This window comes from Eptesicus fuscus, chromosome 7, assembly GCF_027574615.1.
Source record: "Eptesicus fuscus isolate TK198812 chromosome 7, DD_ASM_mEF_20220401, whole genome shotgun sequence".
NCBI classification, from domain to species: domain Eukaryota; kingdom Metazoa; phylum Chordata; class Mammalia; order Chiroptera; family Vespertilionidae; genus Eptesicus; species Eptesicus fuscus.
In genome coordinates this window covers 83,902,512-83,920,976 of record NC_072479.1, presented here as the reverse complement: position 1 = coordinate 83,920,976, position 18,465 = coordinate 83,902,512, and the positions used below count along the sequence as shown (strand labels likewise).

At 40.7% G+C, this 18,465-nt stretch overlaps 1 protein-coding gene across 2 annotated transcripts in view; it reads left to right on the top strand.

Moving 5' to 3' along the window:
• The window catches only part of BORCS5 (BLOC-1 related complex subunit 5), a 76,171-nt gene that overhangs the window by 37,743 nt on the left and 19,963 nt on the right, over positions 1 to 18,465 (top strand). For both annotated transcript variants that reach the window (XM_028143945.2, XM_008140419.3), the window contains exon 3: positions 14,376 to 14,533. In XM_028143945.2, the coding sequence (XP_027999746.1) occupies positions 14,376 to 14,533 (158 nt within the window). The remainder of the gene's footprint in view (positions 1 to 14,375; positions 14,534 to 18,465) is intronic.

The window sequence follows — 18,465 nt, the reverse complement described above, 5'->3', positions numbered from 1 at the left end:
TGACCTATATATTTATGGTTCAAGACAGGGCATCCACACCAGATGGCTATTGTTGTGTTGGTTGTTGTCATGTTTTTATTTGACAATCTAAGGGAAAAGAGGTCAGTGCTCCTGACTAAATAGTCAGGTATTGCATGTTTTAAAAATTCTTGTGGCACACCGATTGAAAATCGTTGGGTTACTCAGTGTATCATATTGGTAGTGTGTGTGTGTCATTATTGGAAGTTTATTGCTTCTGCTTGCTTCTCTTTAACAATCCCAGCTCCTCTCCCTTGGTTTTGGACACCAAGGATTTTCTTCCTACGATTGCCCATCTCTCCCTTGTTCCCTGTGGTGCTCTTTCCTGTTTCTGGAGAAACTAAAGCACAGAATGAGAAAAGAGTAACAAATAATTACATAATTTTTTTCCTGAATATTATCAACTGATGTGTTTCATAAAGGAGGATGTTTTCACAGCTGTGTGCTTTAGGGATAGTGGGGAAAGTTTGAATTTTTATAACTCGAGTATCTTCTACAACAAAGGCAGTGACGCACATGCTTGATGGACTTGGAATGTGGAAACCAGCTCTGTTAGCCCTGTGATAGGATCTTTGTGTTTATGGTCACATTGGGATTCAGATATGTTATCTCAGTGAACTTGAGATCAGGGTTCAAGGAACCAAGGCGTGGACTTGCTGAATATATGATTTAATTACTCTAGATCAATCACATTTTGACAAAGTGATGATGGGATGGATATATGGTGTGTACATTTTCACATAGTTGCTAGGGAAAGGAACAAAGTTTAATCCTTGGTTTTGTTGACCTTTGGTATCACTTTTATCTTGTAGTTCCACATAACTGCCTTTGCTGAATTTTCAAAAGGCTGCAGTCAAGGGATTTGCACAAGAAGAGCCCATATCTTCATATATGGGTGACGTAAATTTACTTTAGATGCGGGAATGAGTTCATTTCTTTGGAGAGATATGAACAGAATGTGTCTCTTGCTCTGGTGAGAAATAAATTTAAATCAGAACTTTGCTTGCAGGAAATGGAATGGAGTAACCAGGCACTTGAGCCTTCAGAATTTAGGGACCTTTAGCAAGGCCCAAGGGGGCACCAATTGTATGTTTGCAGAACTCTATTCAAATACAAGCATTCCTCAGTATATGAAATAGCAGATATCTGTGGAGATCTACTTTGTGTACGCTCATAAGGCACTATGTGCCTTGGGTGTTTCAGAGATAAAAAGACATGATTTCTTTACTCAAGGACCTTACCAGGTAACTGGAGAGAGAGAAGAATGTCAAAAATAGTACACAAAAACGATGCTCTGGTAAATCCCATAAATGAACTTTTAACCAAGTGTGCTCCAGAGATACAGCCCATAAAGAGTAAGATTTAGTTATAAATGAGTTATGTTGCTATTGGAAACATTTAGATTCCAAACCAAATCTCAAATAAGCAAAAATTATCTTAAGCATAAATTAAGAGGAAAGTTGTATTTTAAATTAATTCCTCAAGTAAGTTGCCAAATTATGCACCATAGAATTTTAAGAATTGGCAATTCCAGAGCTCTCATGTTTAGGCTACTGTATTATCTCCTTCAATTACAGTAATATTTGTTACCAAAAATCATTAATTTATAGTATTTTTCTTTTAATTCTAGCACTTATTTCAATTACTGTGTTTTGTTGTCGTGATTATTATTATTACTGTATTACTTTACTTACTAAGTATAGGGGATAAGAAAATGTTTCCTAGGGTCATCCTAAGAAATAGGTAAAATATATAATATGCTTAGCACCGTGCTTGGCTAAGAGAGTGCCATTATTAATGTAGCTGTTGTTTCTCTTACTCATGAAATGTAAAATAAATGCTTTATATAGTGACTGACAGCAGTTAAATTCTAGTAAATTATAATAATACTAGAGGCCCAGTGCACGAAATTCATGCATGGGAGTGTGTGTCCCTCAGCCCAGCCTGCACCCTCTCCAATCTGGGACCCCTCAAGGGATGTCCGACTGCCCATTTAGGCCCGATCCCGGTAGGATGTCTGACTGCCCGGTAGGATGCCTGGTCCCAGTCGGACATCCCTCTCACAATCCAGGACTGCTGGCTGCCAACTGCTCGCCTGCCTGCCTTCCTGATTGCCCCTAACCTCTTCTGCCTGCCAGCCTGATCACCCCCTAACCACTCCCCTGCCAGCCTGATTGATGCCTAACTGCTCCCCAGCCAGCCCAGTTGCCCCTAACTGCCCTCCCCTGCCGACCCGGTCACCCGTAACTGCCCTCCCCTGCCAGCCTCATCACCCCTAACTGCTTTCCCCTGCTGGTCTGGTTCTCCCCCCAACCCCCCACCAACTCTCCTCCCCTGTAGGCCCTGTCCCCCCAAACTGCCCTCCCCTGCAGGCCTGGTCCCTCCACTGCAGGCCTGGCCACCCCTAACTGCTCTCCCCTGCTGGCCTGATCGCCCACAACTTCCCTCCTTTGCAGGCCTGGTCCCTCCCAACTGCCCTCCTCTGCTGGCCATCTTGTGGCAGCCATCTTGTGTCCACATGGGGACAGCCATCTTTGACCCCATGGGGGCAGCCATCTTGTGTGTTGGAGTGACAGTCAATTTGCATATTACTCTTTTATTCGATAGGATAGAGGCCTGGTGCACGGGTGGGGGCTGGCTGGTTTTCCCTGAAGGGTGTCCCGGATCAGAGTGGGGGTTCTTTTGGGGCATGGGGTGGCCTGGGTGAGGGGCCTGTGGTGGTTTGCAGGCCAACCATGCCCCCTGGCGACCCAAGCATAGGCCAGGGCAGGCTGGAAGCAGGTATCTGGGATTTATTTATCTTCTATAATTGAAACTTTGTAGCCTTGAGTGGAGGCCAGGGCAGGCCAGGGCGGCGGGAAGCTTGGCTTCCTCCATTGCCGGGGGCAAGCCAAGCTTCCTGCTTGCTCCAGCTCCATGGCTGCCACCATCTTTGTTGGGATTTATTTATCTTCTATAATTGAAACTTTGTAGCCTTGAACGGAGGCCAGGGCAGGCCAGGGCGGGCGGGAAGCTTGGCTTCCTTCATCGCCAGGGGCAACCCAAGCCTCCTGCTTGCTCCAGGTCCGTGGCGGCCGCCATCTTGTTTGGGTTAATTTTCATACTCGCTCCTGATTGACTGGTGGGTGTGGCTTGTGGGCGTAGCAGAGGTACAGCCAATTTGCATGTTTCTCTTTTATTAGATAGGATGTAGCTTATCTATAATAGTAAAAGGATAATATGCTAATTAGACCAGACAGCTGAACGACCTTCCAGACGTCATTCCGGATGTCCTTCCTGATGAAGCCGTGGTGGCGGGGGCCAAGGCATAGGCGGTTAGGGGCAATCAGGCAGGCAGGTGAGTGGTTAGGGGCAATCAGGCAGGCAGGCAGGTGAGTGGTTAGGAGCCAGTGGTCCTGGATTGTGAGAGGGATGTCCCAGATTGCGAGAGGGTGCAGGCTGGGTTGAGGGACTTCCCCCCACCCCCCGCATGAATTTCGTGCCCCGGGCCTCTAGTTGTTTATAAAAGGCCTTAACATACAACATGGGGCAAAAGTAGGATTATAGTTGTTCAAATGGAAAATAATACAATAATTAAAAAATAATAATAAATGTGTTTCATGTACTCACAACTGTAAACCTACTTTCCCCCCCACACTGTATATTATTTTATCTAATCCTTTTAGCTACCTTCAAGGTATATACTATTACCCCTCTTTTACTGGTAGAGACATTGAGGTTAAATGTTATTGAAGAATTCTAGAATCAGGTTTTGGGCTACCTACCCAAGCATAATGGCCAAATTTATGCCACAGAGCTGACCCACTGAGGTCACTACTGCTGCCATTACCAAGAACTTGACATGCCTTGCACCACAAACAGTGCTAGTTGGGAGTGGTGACTGGACGTTGTTCCTGGTTCTGCTTCTATCGCTGCCTCAGAATGTTTTTCTGGAAAGTGCTATCACCAGAGAATGTCATTGTGGAAGGTCCCTATTGTGCAACATTGCTCCCCGTTTCGAGTCTGGGTTGGGTGTGTATAGACTGGAACTTCTACCTTGTGCTTATATACTAGCTGCAGGGCAGGTGGGAAAAAAGGATTTTGGTTCTTCAGCTTCTCGGTATAATAGGCAGCTAGGCTCTCATATGACACTTGGCTTTATTGCCAACTCCTTGAGTCTCAACTCTCTCTGTACAGAAAACACATTTTATATTTCCTATTGATTATATATAATATGAATAGAAAATGAGGTTTTCCTTACTAGTAGACATCATGTGTGGAAAAATAATGTGTTTTTTCTCTAAAATTGATCTTGTTCTTACAGATTAGCTCTGTTATAAATTAATAGTATTGCCTCAGCATTTTAAGCTACCAGTAATTGAGAATTTTCACTTGATCAAGGTGTTTTTTTCCAGTGTAAATAATCCTGTGTTTTTTGAGTGTAGGGTATGTAATCCTTCAAGGAAGCCAGGAGTTAGCACCTGTAAGAAGGGTGACTCCATTGAGCAAGAAAGTCTTGGCATTAATATTTCAGATTTCTTTTTTGTTCCATCTTTTTCTTAGTATGTCTTTTGTTTTCAATTAAAGTGAATCTTTGATTCATCTTTCTGAAAAACAAACAAACAAAAAACAGCTCCCCAATGTGATTGCTGTTGACTCTATAAAGGATACCCTTCCCTCTTTTATAGTCAGTCTTGCTGTGCCTTGCAAAGTCTGTATTTCTGAGAAGTTGTGTATACTTCAAACTACTTGAAGTAGAATCATGTGTTATATGCCAATTTTTAAAAGAACACATTCAGTTTTAAAGCAAATTATTTTAAAAAGGGAAGGATCCTTTGGTGCTCCCAACAACCTTTCTTCCTTTATCTAGAAGCTTTTGCCCTATGTTTTCTTCTAACAGATTTATAGTTTTAGGTCTTTGGTACATTTTGAGTTCATTTTTATATGTGGTATTAGATCTAAGAGTTCAGCTTCATTCTTTTGTATGTGAATTCCACTTTTCTTAGCACCAGTTATTGAAAGACTATCCTTTCTACCATTGAATGGTCCCTTATAGGAAATATTTTGACTATGTATATGAGGATTTATTTATTATTTATTTCTATTCTATGAGGGTAGAATTAGTAATCCTATCTAATAAAAGAGTAATATGCAGATTGACCATCACTCCAACACACAAGATGGCTGCCCCTATGTGGTCAAAGATCCTGCCCACATGTGGACACAAGATGGTTGCCACAAGATGGCCAGCAGGGGAGGGCAGTTGGGAGGGACCAGGCCTGCAAGGGAGGACAGTTGGGGGCGATCAAGCCTGCAGGGGAGGACAGTTAGGAGTGACCAGGCTAGCAGAGGAGGGAAGTTGGGGGTGACTGGGCCTGCAGGGAAGGGAACTTGGGGGGGACCCAGGCTTGCAGGAGAGAGCAGTTGGGGGGGACCAGGCCTGCAGGATAGGGTAGTTAGGGGTGACCAGGCCTGCAGGGGAGGGCAGTTAGGGGTGACCAGGCCTGCAGGGGAGGGCAGTTAGGGGCAAACAAGCTGGCAGGGGATTAGTTAGGCATCAATCAGGCTGTCAGGGGAGTGGTTAGGGGGTGATCAGGCTGGCAGGCAGAAGCAGTTAGGGGCAATCAGGAAGGTAGGCAGGCGAGCAGTTGGGAGCCAGCAGTCCTGGATCAGGCCTAAATGGGCAGTCGGACATCTCTCTAGGGGTCCCAGATTGGAGAGGGTGCAGGCTGGGCTGACGGATATCCCCGCCCCCGTGCACGAATTTCGTGCACCGGGCCTCTAGTAATGATATATATGTCTTTCTTTATGCCAGTACCACACTCTTTTGATTACTGTAACTTTGTAGTAAGTTTTGAAATCAGGAAGTCTGAATCTTTCATCTTTGATCTTTTTTAAGATTGTTTTGACTATTGGGAGTCTTTTGAGATTCCATATGAATATTAGAATGGGTTTTTCTATTTCTGCAAAAAAAAGTCATTAGAATTTTGATAGGGGTTGCATTGAATATGTAGATCACTTTGGATAGTTGATATCTTCAGAGTATTATTTTCCAGTTCATGAAACATGAGTTCTATTTCCATTTATTTGTCTTCAATTCCTTTCAGCCGTGTTTTAGAGTTTTCATTGTACAAGTTTTACATATGAGAAAATTGAGGCTCAGAGATATAAGGTACATGGTCCAAATTCATGCAGCTAATAAATAAAGGGGCCGAATTCAGATTTTCCCCTGTCTTAGTCTGCTCAGGTTTCTATAACAAAATAACGGTAGACTGGGTGCCTCATAAACAACAGAAATTTGTTTCTCACAGTTCTGGAGGCTGGGAAGTTCAAGATCAAGGTGGTAGCTGATTCGGTGTCTGGTGAGGGCTGCTTCCTGATTCAGAGACGGCCTTCTTTTTGCTAAGTCCCCACATGCTAGAAGGACAAGTGAGTTCTCTGGGGTTTCTTTTAGAATATTACTAATTCTACCCTCAAACTTAATCACTCCCCCCCCCAAAAAAATAATAAAGCCCTGCCTCCTCATACCATGCCATTTTCAACATATGAATTTGGAGGGAAGCACAGACATTCAGTCTGTAGCATCAATGAGACAGTTCTTTTTTGGCCCTCTGGTGGTTTTATTTATTTTAAAATACATTTTTCTTGATTTCAGAGAGAGAGAGAAACATCAGTGATGAAAGAGAATCATTGATCATCTGCCTCCTGCATGCCCCGCACTGGGGATTGAGCCTAAAACCTGGGCGTGTCCCTTGACCAGGAATCAAAGCCCAATCTCCTGGTTCATGGGTCAACACTCAACTGCTGAGCTACATCAGCCCTCTGGTGGTTTTAGGAAACTGTTAGGAGGGAGATCCTGGGAGCATTGTTTTTATCCACACAAAACATTTGGTGAGTTGGCATGCTATATTGAACTTGTCTCTACTTGCAGTTTCTTCTCCCAAATAGTTTAACCAAAACAATAATGATAGCCATTCTGAGTGGCTCCTTCTCTCGGGTGAGATTGTTGCTCCTCTGATGTGACTGAATAGAGATACAAGTCCCTAAGGGAACCAGTCATGGAGGGCACCCTTTCTAAATGCCCCAAAGGAATTGAGCACTAACACATATCATAAGATCCTGCCCAAGTTGAGCAGATGGTTTTAGACTTTCCCCTTTCTTTAAGATAAGTGGAGGGAATGCCTTTGAGAACTAGATTTAAACAACACACAGGTTTCTGTGATTTTTTTTTTTAATCTTTGAAATATACCATGAATAGTTGAGTAAAAAATCCCTTATTAGTCTGGCTGGTGTGGCCCAGTGGTTGTGCGTGAACCTATGAACCAGGAGGTCACAATTCCATTCCCAATCAGGACACGTGCCCGGGTTTCGGCTCGATCCCCAGTGGGGGGCATGCAGGAGGCAGCTCATCAGTGGTTCTCTCTCATCATTGATGTTTCCATCTCTCTCCCCCTCTCCCTTCTCCTCTGAAATCAAAGATATATACACTGAGTGGCCAGATTATTATGATCTCTGAACATATAATAATCTGGCCACTCAGTGTGTGTGTGTGTGTGTGTGTGTGTGTGTATACATGTGTTTGTGTGTACATATATGTGTGTGTGTGTGTGTGTGTGTGTATGTGTATATGTACATACATATATACATATACATATACATATATATATATATATATATGAGGCCCAGTGCAAGAATTCGTGCATGGGTGGGGTCCGGCCAGCCTGGCCAGAGGGAGGGGACATGGGCGGTTGGCCAGCCTGCCTGCTGGTCGAACTCCTGGTCGAGGGGACAATTTGCATATTAGCCTTTTATTATATAGGATATACACTGAGTGGCCAGATTATTATGCATTCAGAGATCATAATAATCTGGCCATTCAGTGTATGTTTTTTTAAAATTCCTTATTAGTTTTAGGGGGATTTTCTTTTCTCATAATCTGTTGCTTAATTATACTTTCACAAAGTTACATAGATTCTGCTTTCTGTATTCTGTGGTAGGAAATGGAACTTGTAATACTGTTCCTCTCATATGGGCCCCACTACTCATAATACTCATTTCTAGTCCTGTAAGTGACTAAGCCTCTAAAAGTCAAGGAATTCAGTTGGGTAAAAACCCAGGTTAATACCCATATGGCTTTTGACTATATTTCAGAAAAACATTTTTCCTCTACCCGACATTTCAGAAAGAAAAAGATTGCTCAGCAAAATATTTTCCAAATTTCTAACCCTGATGATTTTTTCCCCTCAACACTTTGAGGTGGGTGCACACGGTAGTTTGCTGATCTGTGTAATAGCCGGTCCTAGTCCTCACCCTTCCCTGGAGCCCACTGTCTATTCCTGTACAAACAAAGTGGTTTCAACGGGGTCTTGGGAAATGTCTCCAGTTTTCACCATTTGCAAACCCAACTCTTAATATATGCAATCTATTAAATCAGGTTTTTTACTTAATAAACATCTACTTTGTTGTACATCACTGTTTTAAGCTAAAGAAGAATTAGAAAATGGAGGGTAATGGCCCTATTCCCTAGCGTAGTAAGGAAAACATGATTTAGAAACGTTTATTTAACATGGAAGACTAACCATAAATATATGGAAGAATAGTGTGTTAGGAGTGAAATTCATGATGTCTATAATTTTTAATTGGCTCAGGAAAAGAAAAAAATAGAAAAAGATGAAATAGACATGATAAAGTCTTAAATTTTTTTTAAAAAATCCTCACCCAAAGAAATGTTTTTATTGATTTTTTTTTCTTTTTCTTTTTTTTTTTTAGAAAAAGAGAAAGGGAGAGAGAGAGGGGAAGGGAAAGGGAGAAGAGGGAGAAAGAATTATTGATATGAGAGAGAAGAAGCATCGATCACTGGGCAGCTTAACTTGATCACCCTGGTGTACCTTCTAGACTTGGCAGCTTTCTTAAAACCCACCATCCCCCTATATTTTTTAAAAGAGGAAGAGTAAGGGTTTTGTTTTGGCAGCTAACGCTGGGTTCTGGGTCCTCTGCTTCAGCCCCCTGGAAGCTTGGGCTGTCCCTGTGGCTTTTCTCCTCCCATTCTGCAGTACAGGCTCCCAGGAGTAATCTCAAGCACTGGATATTTCCTCACTCACTTGGGAAGAGCAGATTCAGACTGAGACCAGGCCTCACTCTTACGTGTATATAGAGAATACGGAGTAGGGACCCTGAAAAGCCTTTTTTCCTCCTAAAGTCTTCCTCAACTCACTCTTTCCTGGAATTCCAGCATTAGAACTGCATCCTCTTAAATGGCGTACCATTTTTACGCCATAAGTGTCTATAGACGCTGGCAGTGGACCTTTTTTAATTAAATTCAAAATATCGTGGCAGTTAACTGGTTAACCGAATCTGAGAACCTTTTATGAACCAGATGCTGTCTGTTAGACACAAGAGATAAAAAGTAAGTAAAACATGGTCCCTGTTCTACCAGCTCACAGTTTGTTATGAGACTTTTAATTGCCTTGGAGAAGATACTGTTTTAAGGTGTATTCATACATATAAACCTTGGAAGATAGGAACTGGTTTTGACTTACAGAGTTGGGGATAACTGAGTGAGGGAAGAAGGGAAAGTTGACTAAGAAGACATTCTTTTTTTTTTTTTTAATTTCTTTATTGATTAAGGTGTCACATATTTGTCCTCATCCCCCCATTCCCATCCCACACCCCTCCCCACAGATGCCCCAACCCCCTGTTGAACTTAACCGTTGGATAGGCTCATATGCATGCACACAAGTCCTTTGGTTGATCTCTCCCCCCTCCCCCCACCCTCCCCTATCCTCCCTCTGAGGCCCTATAGTCCGATCGATGCCTCCTTGTTTCTGGTTCTGTTCTTGTTCCTCAGTCTATGTTGTTCATCATTTCCCCTAGATGAGCGAGATCATATGTCACTAGATATATACTTATAAGAACTGAATGTGAGACGAGCAATAATAGTTATGCTGACAGGCAAATGAATCAGTCTGTAGTGAGTTTCTTTCTGGACCAACAGTTCTTTTGAGACCCAATTTCAATGTCCACCAGTTCCTTATGTGTACATGTCAGCACTGACCCCTCAGCTCTGGATGGTGGACAAATGGTGGTAACGGAGGTCCGACTCCCTCTGGTTTGGTCTCGGCCGGACCCAGGGGCACGGCTTCACCCAGACTCAGGGGCACGTGGCCTCACCCAGACCCAAGGGGCGCGTGGCCTCACCCGGGCCCGGGACCCAGCCTCACCCGGATGGATCCAGGGGCACACGGCCTCACCCGGACCCAGGATCCGGCTTCACCCGTACCCAGGGGCGCAAGGCCTCACCTGGACCCAGGGGCACATGGCCTCACCCGGCCCCAGGGACCCAGCCTCATCTGGGTCCAGTGGCGCGTGGTCTCACCCGGACCCAGGGGCGCGTGGCCTCACCCGGGCCCAGGGACCCAGCCTCACCCAGGTCCAGGGGCGCAAGGCCTCACCTGGACCCAGGGGCGCGTGGCCTCACCCGGGCCCAGGGACACAGCCTCACCCGGGTCCAGGGACGAGTGAAGAAGACATTCTTAATAGATGGGAAAGACCTTGACTGTGTTTTGTTAAAATGAATGTTTAAAAGTATTTGAAAGGGAACTACATTCATATGAATGTCTCTCTCCAGCTCCCCGTTTTCCAACTAATTCTTGTCATTTAACCCTTTGCACTCGCTTGCTTTTTTCTCAATTCCTTTATTCTACTCAGGATTTAATTTTTTAAATATCCCAGATTTTACAAAGCGTGGCAGTAGAATAAAAAACTGGAGTTTCTTTTCATACAAACTTATTTATCTGGATTTTTTTATATTTCAAATTATTGATACATTCAATACAATTCGACATACGAGCTGCTACCGATGCTAACCGTGTCGAGTCACACTCGACATCCGAGTGCAAAAGGTTAAGTTTCTTTATGTAAATATAAGCGAAAATGAATATATATTTTTATTTTATTGTCCCTCCCCTTTTACACATGGTAGCATGCTATATACATTATCCTATATACCTTTCTTTTATTACTTAATATCTTATGGAGATTTTTCTATATGAATACATACAGAGCTTCCTCATTCTTTTCTATGATCATATTTCTTACTTATGGCTGCATCATGGTTTAATTAACAAACTCCCCATTGATGGACATTGAGATGTTTGTTCATATTTTGCTATTATAATCACTGTTGCAATGAATAATCTTATACATATTTTTTACATCATTTAACACGCATGCTAATGTACATGTAAATTCCTAGTAGTGAAATTATTCTATCAAAGGCTTTATGCATTTGTAATTTTGATATCCATGTCAAGTTGCCCTCCATGGAGGTATTAATGACTTACATATGAATCAGCAATGCCTATTTCCTCATAGTTCCACCTTTGGAGTTTTTATCATACTTTGGACTTTTACCAATTTGGTGGGTGAAAAATGGGCTAGCAATAAAGTTTTAATTTCTATTTTTCTTATGATGAATAAGGTTATGCATATTTTCTTATAGTTGAGGCATTGGTATATCCTTTTCTGTGAAATGCCTTTTCATGTCCCTTGTCTGTCTATGTTTGGCTGATTTTTTGCTTGCCAATTCTAGGAGCTCTACATATAAGAGGAAGCTTACCATTTGTGATTGAGTTGCAAATATTCTTCCCAGGTATTTTGGTGTACTTTTTAACCTGTTTTTGCCATGCGGAATCTTGATTTTTATATTGTTGAATTTATCATTGTTTTCCTTATGGCCTCTGCATTGTCCTGGCCTTCTATTGATGGCACAAAATCATTCCTCTTTGCATGGTGCATCCTCACTCTTTTCCTACTTCAGTCTTGGATTGACAGCAAAAAGCTTTTGGTATCTTCCCTCCCAAGTCTGTTTCTGGGACTGTGTTCTTTGTCAGTTATAGGAGATAATTGATATTTATGTTAGGAGATTTCAGTGCTCTGAAAAAAAAAATCCCATCTCCTTGATTAGAGGCACTTTAGAAAACTGTTTGGCAGTTTCTTGTAAAACTAAACATGCAGTTACCATACAGCGCAGAAATTGCTCTCTTGGGCATTCATACCAGAGATATGAAAACGTATGTTTACACATAAACCTATACACAACTGTTTATAGCAGTTTTGTAACAGCCCTAAACTGGAAACAGCTCAAATGTCCTTCAGTGAGTGAATGGTTAAACAAGCTCTGGTACATACATGCCACAGAGTACTACTCAAAAATAGAAAGGAACAAGCTATCGACAATACGTGACAACTTGGATGAATCTCTAATGCAGGCGTCCTCAAACTACGGCCCGCGGGCCACATGCGGGTGTTTTTGCCATTTTGTTTTTTTACTTCAAAATAAGATATGTGCAGTGTGCATAGGAATTTGTTCATAGTTTTTTTAAAACTGTAGTCCGGCCCTCCAACGGTCTGAGGGACAGTGAACTGGCCCCCTGTTTAAAAAGTTTGAGGACCCCTGCTCTAATGTATTTTGTTAGGTGAAAAAAAAGTCAGTCCCCAAAGGTTACATATTGTATTCCATGTATAAAACATTTTTCAAATGACAAAGTTTTAGAAATAGTGAACAGATTAGTGTTTGCTGGGGTTAAGGATGCTCCCCTAGCAAGGATAAGAGAGAGGTGGATGTCGTTATGGATGAGAGAGAGGTAGATGTGGTTATAAGAAGCAACACAAGAAACCCTTGTGTGATAGAATGGCTCAGTATCTGACGGTGATGGTGGACACATGACCCTGCGTGTGAAAAAATTGTATAGAACTGAATACACCGGTGCGTCCGCACATGCACACACACATACACAAATGAGTGTAAGTAAAATGGAGACATCTGAATAAGACCAGTAGATTGTATCATTGTCAGTATCCTGGTTGTGATATTGTATTGTAGTTTTTCAAGATGTTACCTTGATTGGTGGTTGGGGGCAGGAATGAGGAAGGGTTCCCAAGATGACTTTTGCTATGGGTAGGTCCACCCTCATCATGCCCGGCATGTACCCTGTAGTCATGTTTATTTTGGTGTACCTCTTGCTGTATCATTGGCTCTGATATGAGGTAGAGCATGATCTAGGATAGTGCTTCTCAGAGTGTGGTGGGGGGAATCCCTGAGGTCCCCAGGACCCTCCTGGGGAGTTTTCACAGTAATATTTAGACATTTGCTAATTACTCTCATTCTCTTACAAGTGTGCAATAGAGTTTTCCAGAGGTGACGTGATGTGAAAGAGCAACACATTCAACATAGAAGTGGGTACAAAACTCCAGCTGTATTCTATTAAGCCAGACATTAAAAAGACGTAGAAAAATATAAACAAGTGCCACTTTTCTCACTTTTTTGTTTTGGAAAATAGAATTCTTTTTTCTTAAAATATTTTTTTGTTGTTAACATTCAATGAAGTTATTGTTATTTTTAAATGATTTAATAAATATTTCAGAATTTTCTCAGCTTAATTTTTAATTGGTGAATATTGATATAAACTACATAAACCACAGCTCTTTGGGGTCCTCAATAATTCTTGAGAAGGTAATGGAGTCCTAACAACAAAAAATGTGTGATTACCAGAATGTGTTTGGCCAAAAGTTGGTGGACTTGCATTCTAGTCAGGATTTTGCTGTGTGACCATAGGCAAGTCAGTTAGCCTCTTTTATTGATTTCTTCTTCTATAAATGCTAATAATTGCCCTGTTCTGTAGATACCTTAAAGAAAAGTGAGATAATTCTATATGAAAAGCTTTGAAAATAGAATGTCCTATGCAAATGTAAGAGAATTTAGTAGTTAGACAACTAAACTTTTGTTGGAAGAAAAAGTGAAGAATGGGGTTTATGGTTGTGTCAGCTGATACTCTGTTCACTTTTTAAATTTTTTCATTTTACATCTCCTCCTAACAACTTCCTTATCCATTTTATTTCTTTTTTTCAGTTTCTCAGAAAACCATTTGAATTATTAAAAGGAATTAAGTAAATACATCTTCCAAAGTTTTCAATCAAGAAGGGATTTATATTCCTAATACTTTGAAGTAGTGTCATAAAGTCAGGAGTTCTGTCTTGGAGAAACCACTCACTAGCTCTGTGACTTTAGGGAAGTTACTTAACCTCTCTGTGTCTTGGACTCCTCATCTGTAAATTGGAGCTAACAATACTTTGTCTTCCATGGTGATTAAGAGTATATAATAATGCACAGGAAGCACTTGGCCAGTGCTTGGCACATAGTAGATGCTCCATAAATGATAGTTGCTGTGATTGTCATTAGCATATAACAAAAGATGCACCATTAAATTTAGGTCTCTTACCCAGTCTTTAGTAAACTTACTATTAAGCTACTTTATTCATAAGTTTATTAACAGTAACTTGCATTTCATTTGATTTCATTCTTTTTTTCTGCTTTGAAGGGCTATTGAGTGGCCAGACTTCCCCAACAAATACCAAATTGGAGAAATTGGATTCTCAGCAGGTGTTGCAGCTCTGCCTCCGATATCAGGATCACCTCCATCAGTGTGCAGAGGCCGTTGCTTTTGATCAGAATGCTTTGGTTAAGCGAATCAAAGAGGTAAGTATTGTGGGAAAATAACATTGCTGACTTGTGATTCCCTGTGACTCGTGAGTCCTTTTCTACTGGGCAGTAGCACAAGTGAGCCCAGCTTTATGGGAAGTAGTCATTTTTCTGAGTTTCGACATTTGTCCTCATTGCTTTGTGGGATTGTCTTTCCTAACAGTAAAATGTGATGGTGAAAAAGAGTGGTCCATGGAGCTAGACCAATATGGAGTTTGAGTCCCAGTTCACCACTTATTGCTTGGGCAAGTTACTTAACTTCTCCTGGTCTCAGTTTTCCTCATCTGAAAAATGGGGATAATAAGTAGTAACCTACCCCAAAGGTGGAAGAAAAATTAAATTGCTCAGTTAAGTGTTAACTCTTTTTTTTAATTTAAATTTTACTTTTCAAGTAGAGTTTACATTTCATGTTATTTTGTATCAATTTTAGGTGTACAGCTTAGTGGTTAGCCAATAATATACTCTATATAGAGTTCCCCCTGATATTTCCAGTACCCACTTGGCACCATACATAGTTATTACAATATTATTGAGTATATTCCCTAAGTTGTACTTTACAACTTCCAATCTGTACTATATATATATATATATATATATATATATATATATATATATATATATATATATATATATATATATATATATATATTATAATTGATTTTTTACAGAGAGGAAGGGAGAGGGATAGAGAGTTAGAAACATCGATGAGAGAGAAACATTGATCAGCTGCCTCCTGCACACCCCCTGCTGGGGATATGCCCGCAACCAAGGTACATGCCCTTGACCAGAATCAAACCTGGGACCCTCAGCTCTAGCCACTGAGCCAAACCGGTTAGGGCCAATCTGTGCTTACCCCCTTCACCCTTTTCACCCAGTCCCCCAACTCCTCTCCCCTCTGGCAACCATCAGTCTGTTCTCTGCATCGATGAGTCTGTTTTTATTTTGTTTGTTCATTTATTCTTGTTATTTAGATTCTACTTGTAAGTGGAATCATATGTTATTTATCTTCCTCTGACTGACTTATTTAAAGTAAGGGTTAGCTCTTACTAGTATGTGTAAAATCCTGCCATACTAATTTGCTCTAGCTAACATTATATCTTCACAATCACTTTTGCTTGTTCCTTTATGTAATTTGTATTTTATTTTCAAAGAGGGTATCAGTTCTTTGAGAGCAGGAGTCTTGACATCTTCCTAAAAATTATATTTTTCACTGTGTTAACACATGAAAAGCTCAGTAATTCTTATTGAATGGAAGCAATTGACCCACAAGGTTTTGTAAGGAAAGAAACAAGGTAACTAAAGAGCATGGTAGGAAGCTGAGTAATTATTAATAACAGTAAGCAGGTACTTCTTTTAAGCACTGAAAAGTATCATTGACCGGGCCATTGCATGGCACAGCTCTGGGTGCATGAAGGTATAAGTAAATACATTTTCCAAAGTTTTCACTCAAGAAGGGGTGTATATTCCTGACACCTTAAAGTATGTCATATAAAGAAAAGAAAAGGTCAAGAGCTCCATCTTGGAGAAACCACTTATGTGAATGGCACCCCCTGTTGTTTAACAAAATAGTTCTGGTCATTGACTCAGGCCAGAGAAGAAGATTGACATGTGGTAACACACAAGTAAAAAAGGTTGTGAATCACAGCAAATTAATTATTTATTGGAAATGAACATAGTACATCCTTAAAATGGCAAAGTAGTCGTCAGTTATATTGATAGATTTAAATTTGCCACCACTTCCAGGATATTAGCACCTATCTTTCATAAAATGTATACATATATGAAAGTCTTACTTGGTAGACTATGAAATATGACCTTTCATATTGGCTGGTATTGATGTGGCCTTTCAAATGGTATCAATTATTTTATTACATTATGATCTACATAGCTTCCAGTCCCAACCATGATTGCATTAGAATCACTTGGGTTTTTGTTTGTTTTAATAGTGAGTTATCTTGTCCCCCTAATAATCTAGTTTGTGGTTTGTGAATCATTATTTTAATAAGTTTACCAAGTGATTCTGCAGCCATTCTCCATTACCTGGGATTTGGAAATCACTGATCTACAGGACTATTTTCCAAAATAAGTTCTATAGCACTAATTCATGTAAGGAAGATCAAACTTTTTGCATATTCCATCACTGCCTTGGAAAGTCACAATGCATATTTTCTTGTTAAAAGTTCTTAGGAATCTTACAATAAACCAGCACTGTTCAAACTTTTTGATCTCAGAACCCTTATATTAGGTAACATCTATTAACATCTTATAGAAATAGCGTTTTTAAAGAAACTTCTTTGGGAAATGCCCTTATAGACATAAGAAAGACTTGACCATTTTTTACTATTGTGTTAGAAATTAACTGTGATATTAACTTTCAGAGAGACGACTTTAGAAAAATACAACTTTTAATGCTTCTTGTTTTCTTTTTGAAAGATTCTCTAATCCATATCTGTCATTCTGTAGTTTAGGAAAGTGTAGTAAGAAAGATTGACAGCTCATTCTTAAAGAGCTGGGTAAAGTAGTTTGTAGCTGGTAGTACAACACAGAGCTTCTCATTATACATTTTCAAGACTCAGAGCAGTGTTTCTTGGCCCTGAATATGTGTCAGAATCACCTGGGAATTTTTCCCTCCAGTATATATGATGGAAAGTTTTACACACACCCTGAAGTAGATAAATACTGTGAACCATCATGTACTCAGCGCCCACCTACTGCAGGCATGAACATGTCAACACTCCTGGTCCATCCATACCCTACCCACTCCCTGTCACCTCCTCAACTGGTCTATTTTGCAGTAAGTCTCAAGCATATAATTTCATTCATAAATATTTAAGTACGTATCTTTAAAAGTAAAGAACTCTTTTTAAAAAACTTTTTAATCTGAGTCAATTTTAGACTTAGAGAAAAGTCACAACAGTAGTTCAGAGAGTTCCTGTATACCCCTCACACAGCTTCCTCTAAAGTGAGCATCTTACAGAATCCTAAATACAATGATCAAAACCAGGAAATTAGCACTGTTACAATAAACAAAGATCTTATTTGAATTTCACCAGTTTTTCCACCAATGAAGAACTCCTTTTAAAAAACACAGCCCACAATGCTGTTATCATACCTAATATATTTAAGAATAATACCTTCATTCAGTATAGCTGAGCTGCTTTTTAAGAAAATACTGATGTATAAGTCTTACTCTAAACCAGTTAGATTGAAATATTTGAATGGTGGTGGGTGGGGAAGGGAGGAAGCTGAGCGCACTGGTATTTATGAAAGTGCTGTAGAGGCCCTGGCCTACTAGCTCAGTTGGTTAGAGCATCCTCCTGATACACCGAAGTTGTGGGTTCAATCCCCGGTCAGGGCACATACAAGATGCAACCAATGAATGCATAAGTCAGTGGAATAACAAATTGATGTTTCTCTCTCTCTCTCTTCTCTCTCTCTCTCTCTCTCTCTCTCTCTCCTTCTCTCTCTCAAAATAAAAAAAAATCAATAAACAATTTTTTGAAAAAACACCTGGCTGGTGTGCCTCAATTGGTTGGGCATCATCTCATGCACCAGTAGGGGGCATGTAGGATGCAGCTCATCGATGTTTCTCTCTCATCAATGTTTTTATCTCCCTTTCCCATCCTGTCTCTCTAAAATAAATAAAAACATATTTTTAAAAAACTTAAATAAATAAATAGAAAGTAGAATCCGTAACCAATGTTGAGAACCAGTGTTCTGGAGCTTTCATTTAAAAAATTAAGCTGAGCTAACTCTGTTTGAGGAACTATGGGGTTTACTTTGAGTCATCAGTAGTTACCCAGGGTTGTTGGAAAACCCGGAACAGTACTCACAGTGCTGTGCAGTACCTCCATAGTTCTCCTAGAGCCATGATCGGCAAACTGCGGCTCGCGAGCCACATGCGGCTCTTTGGCCCCTTGAGTATGGCT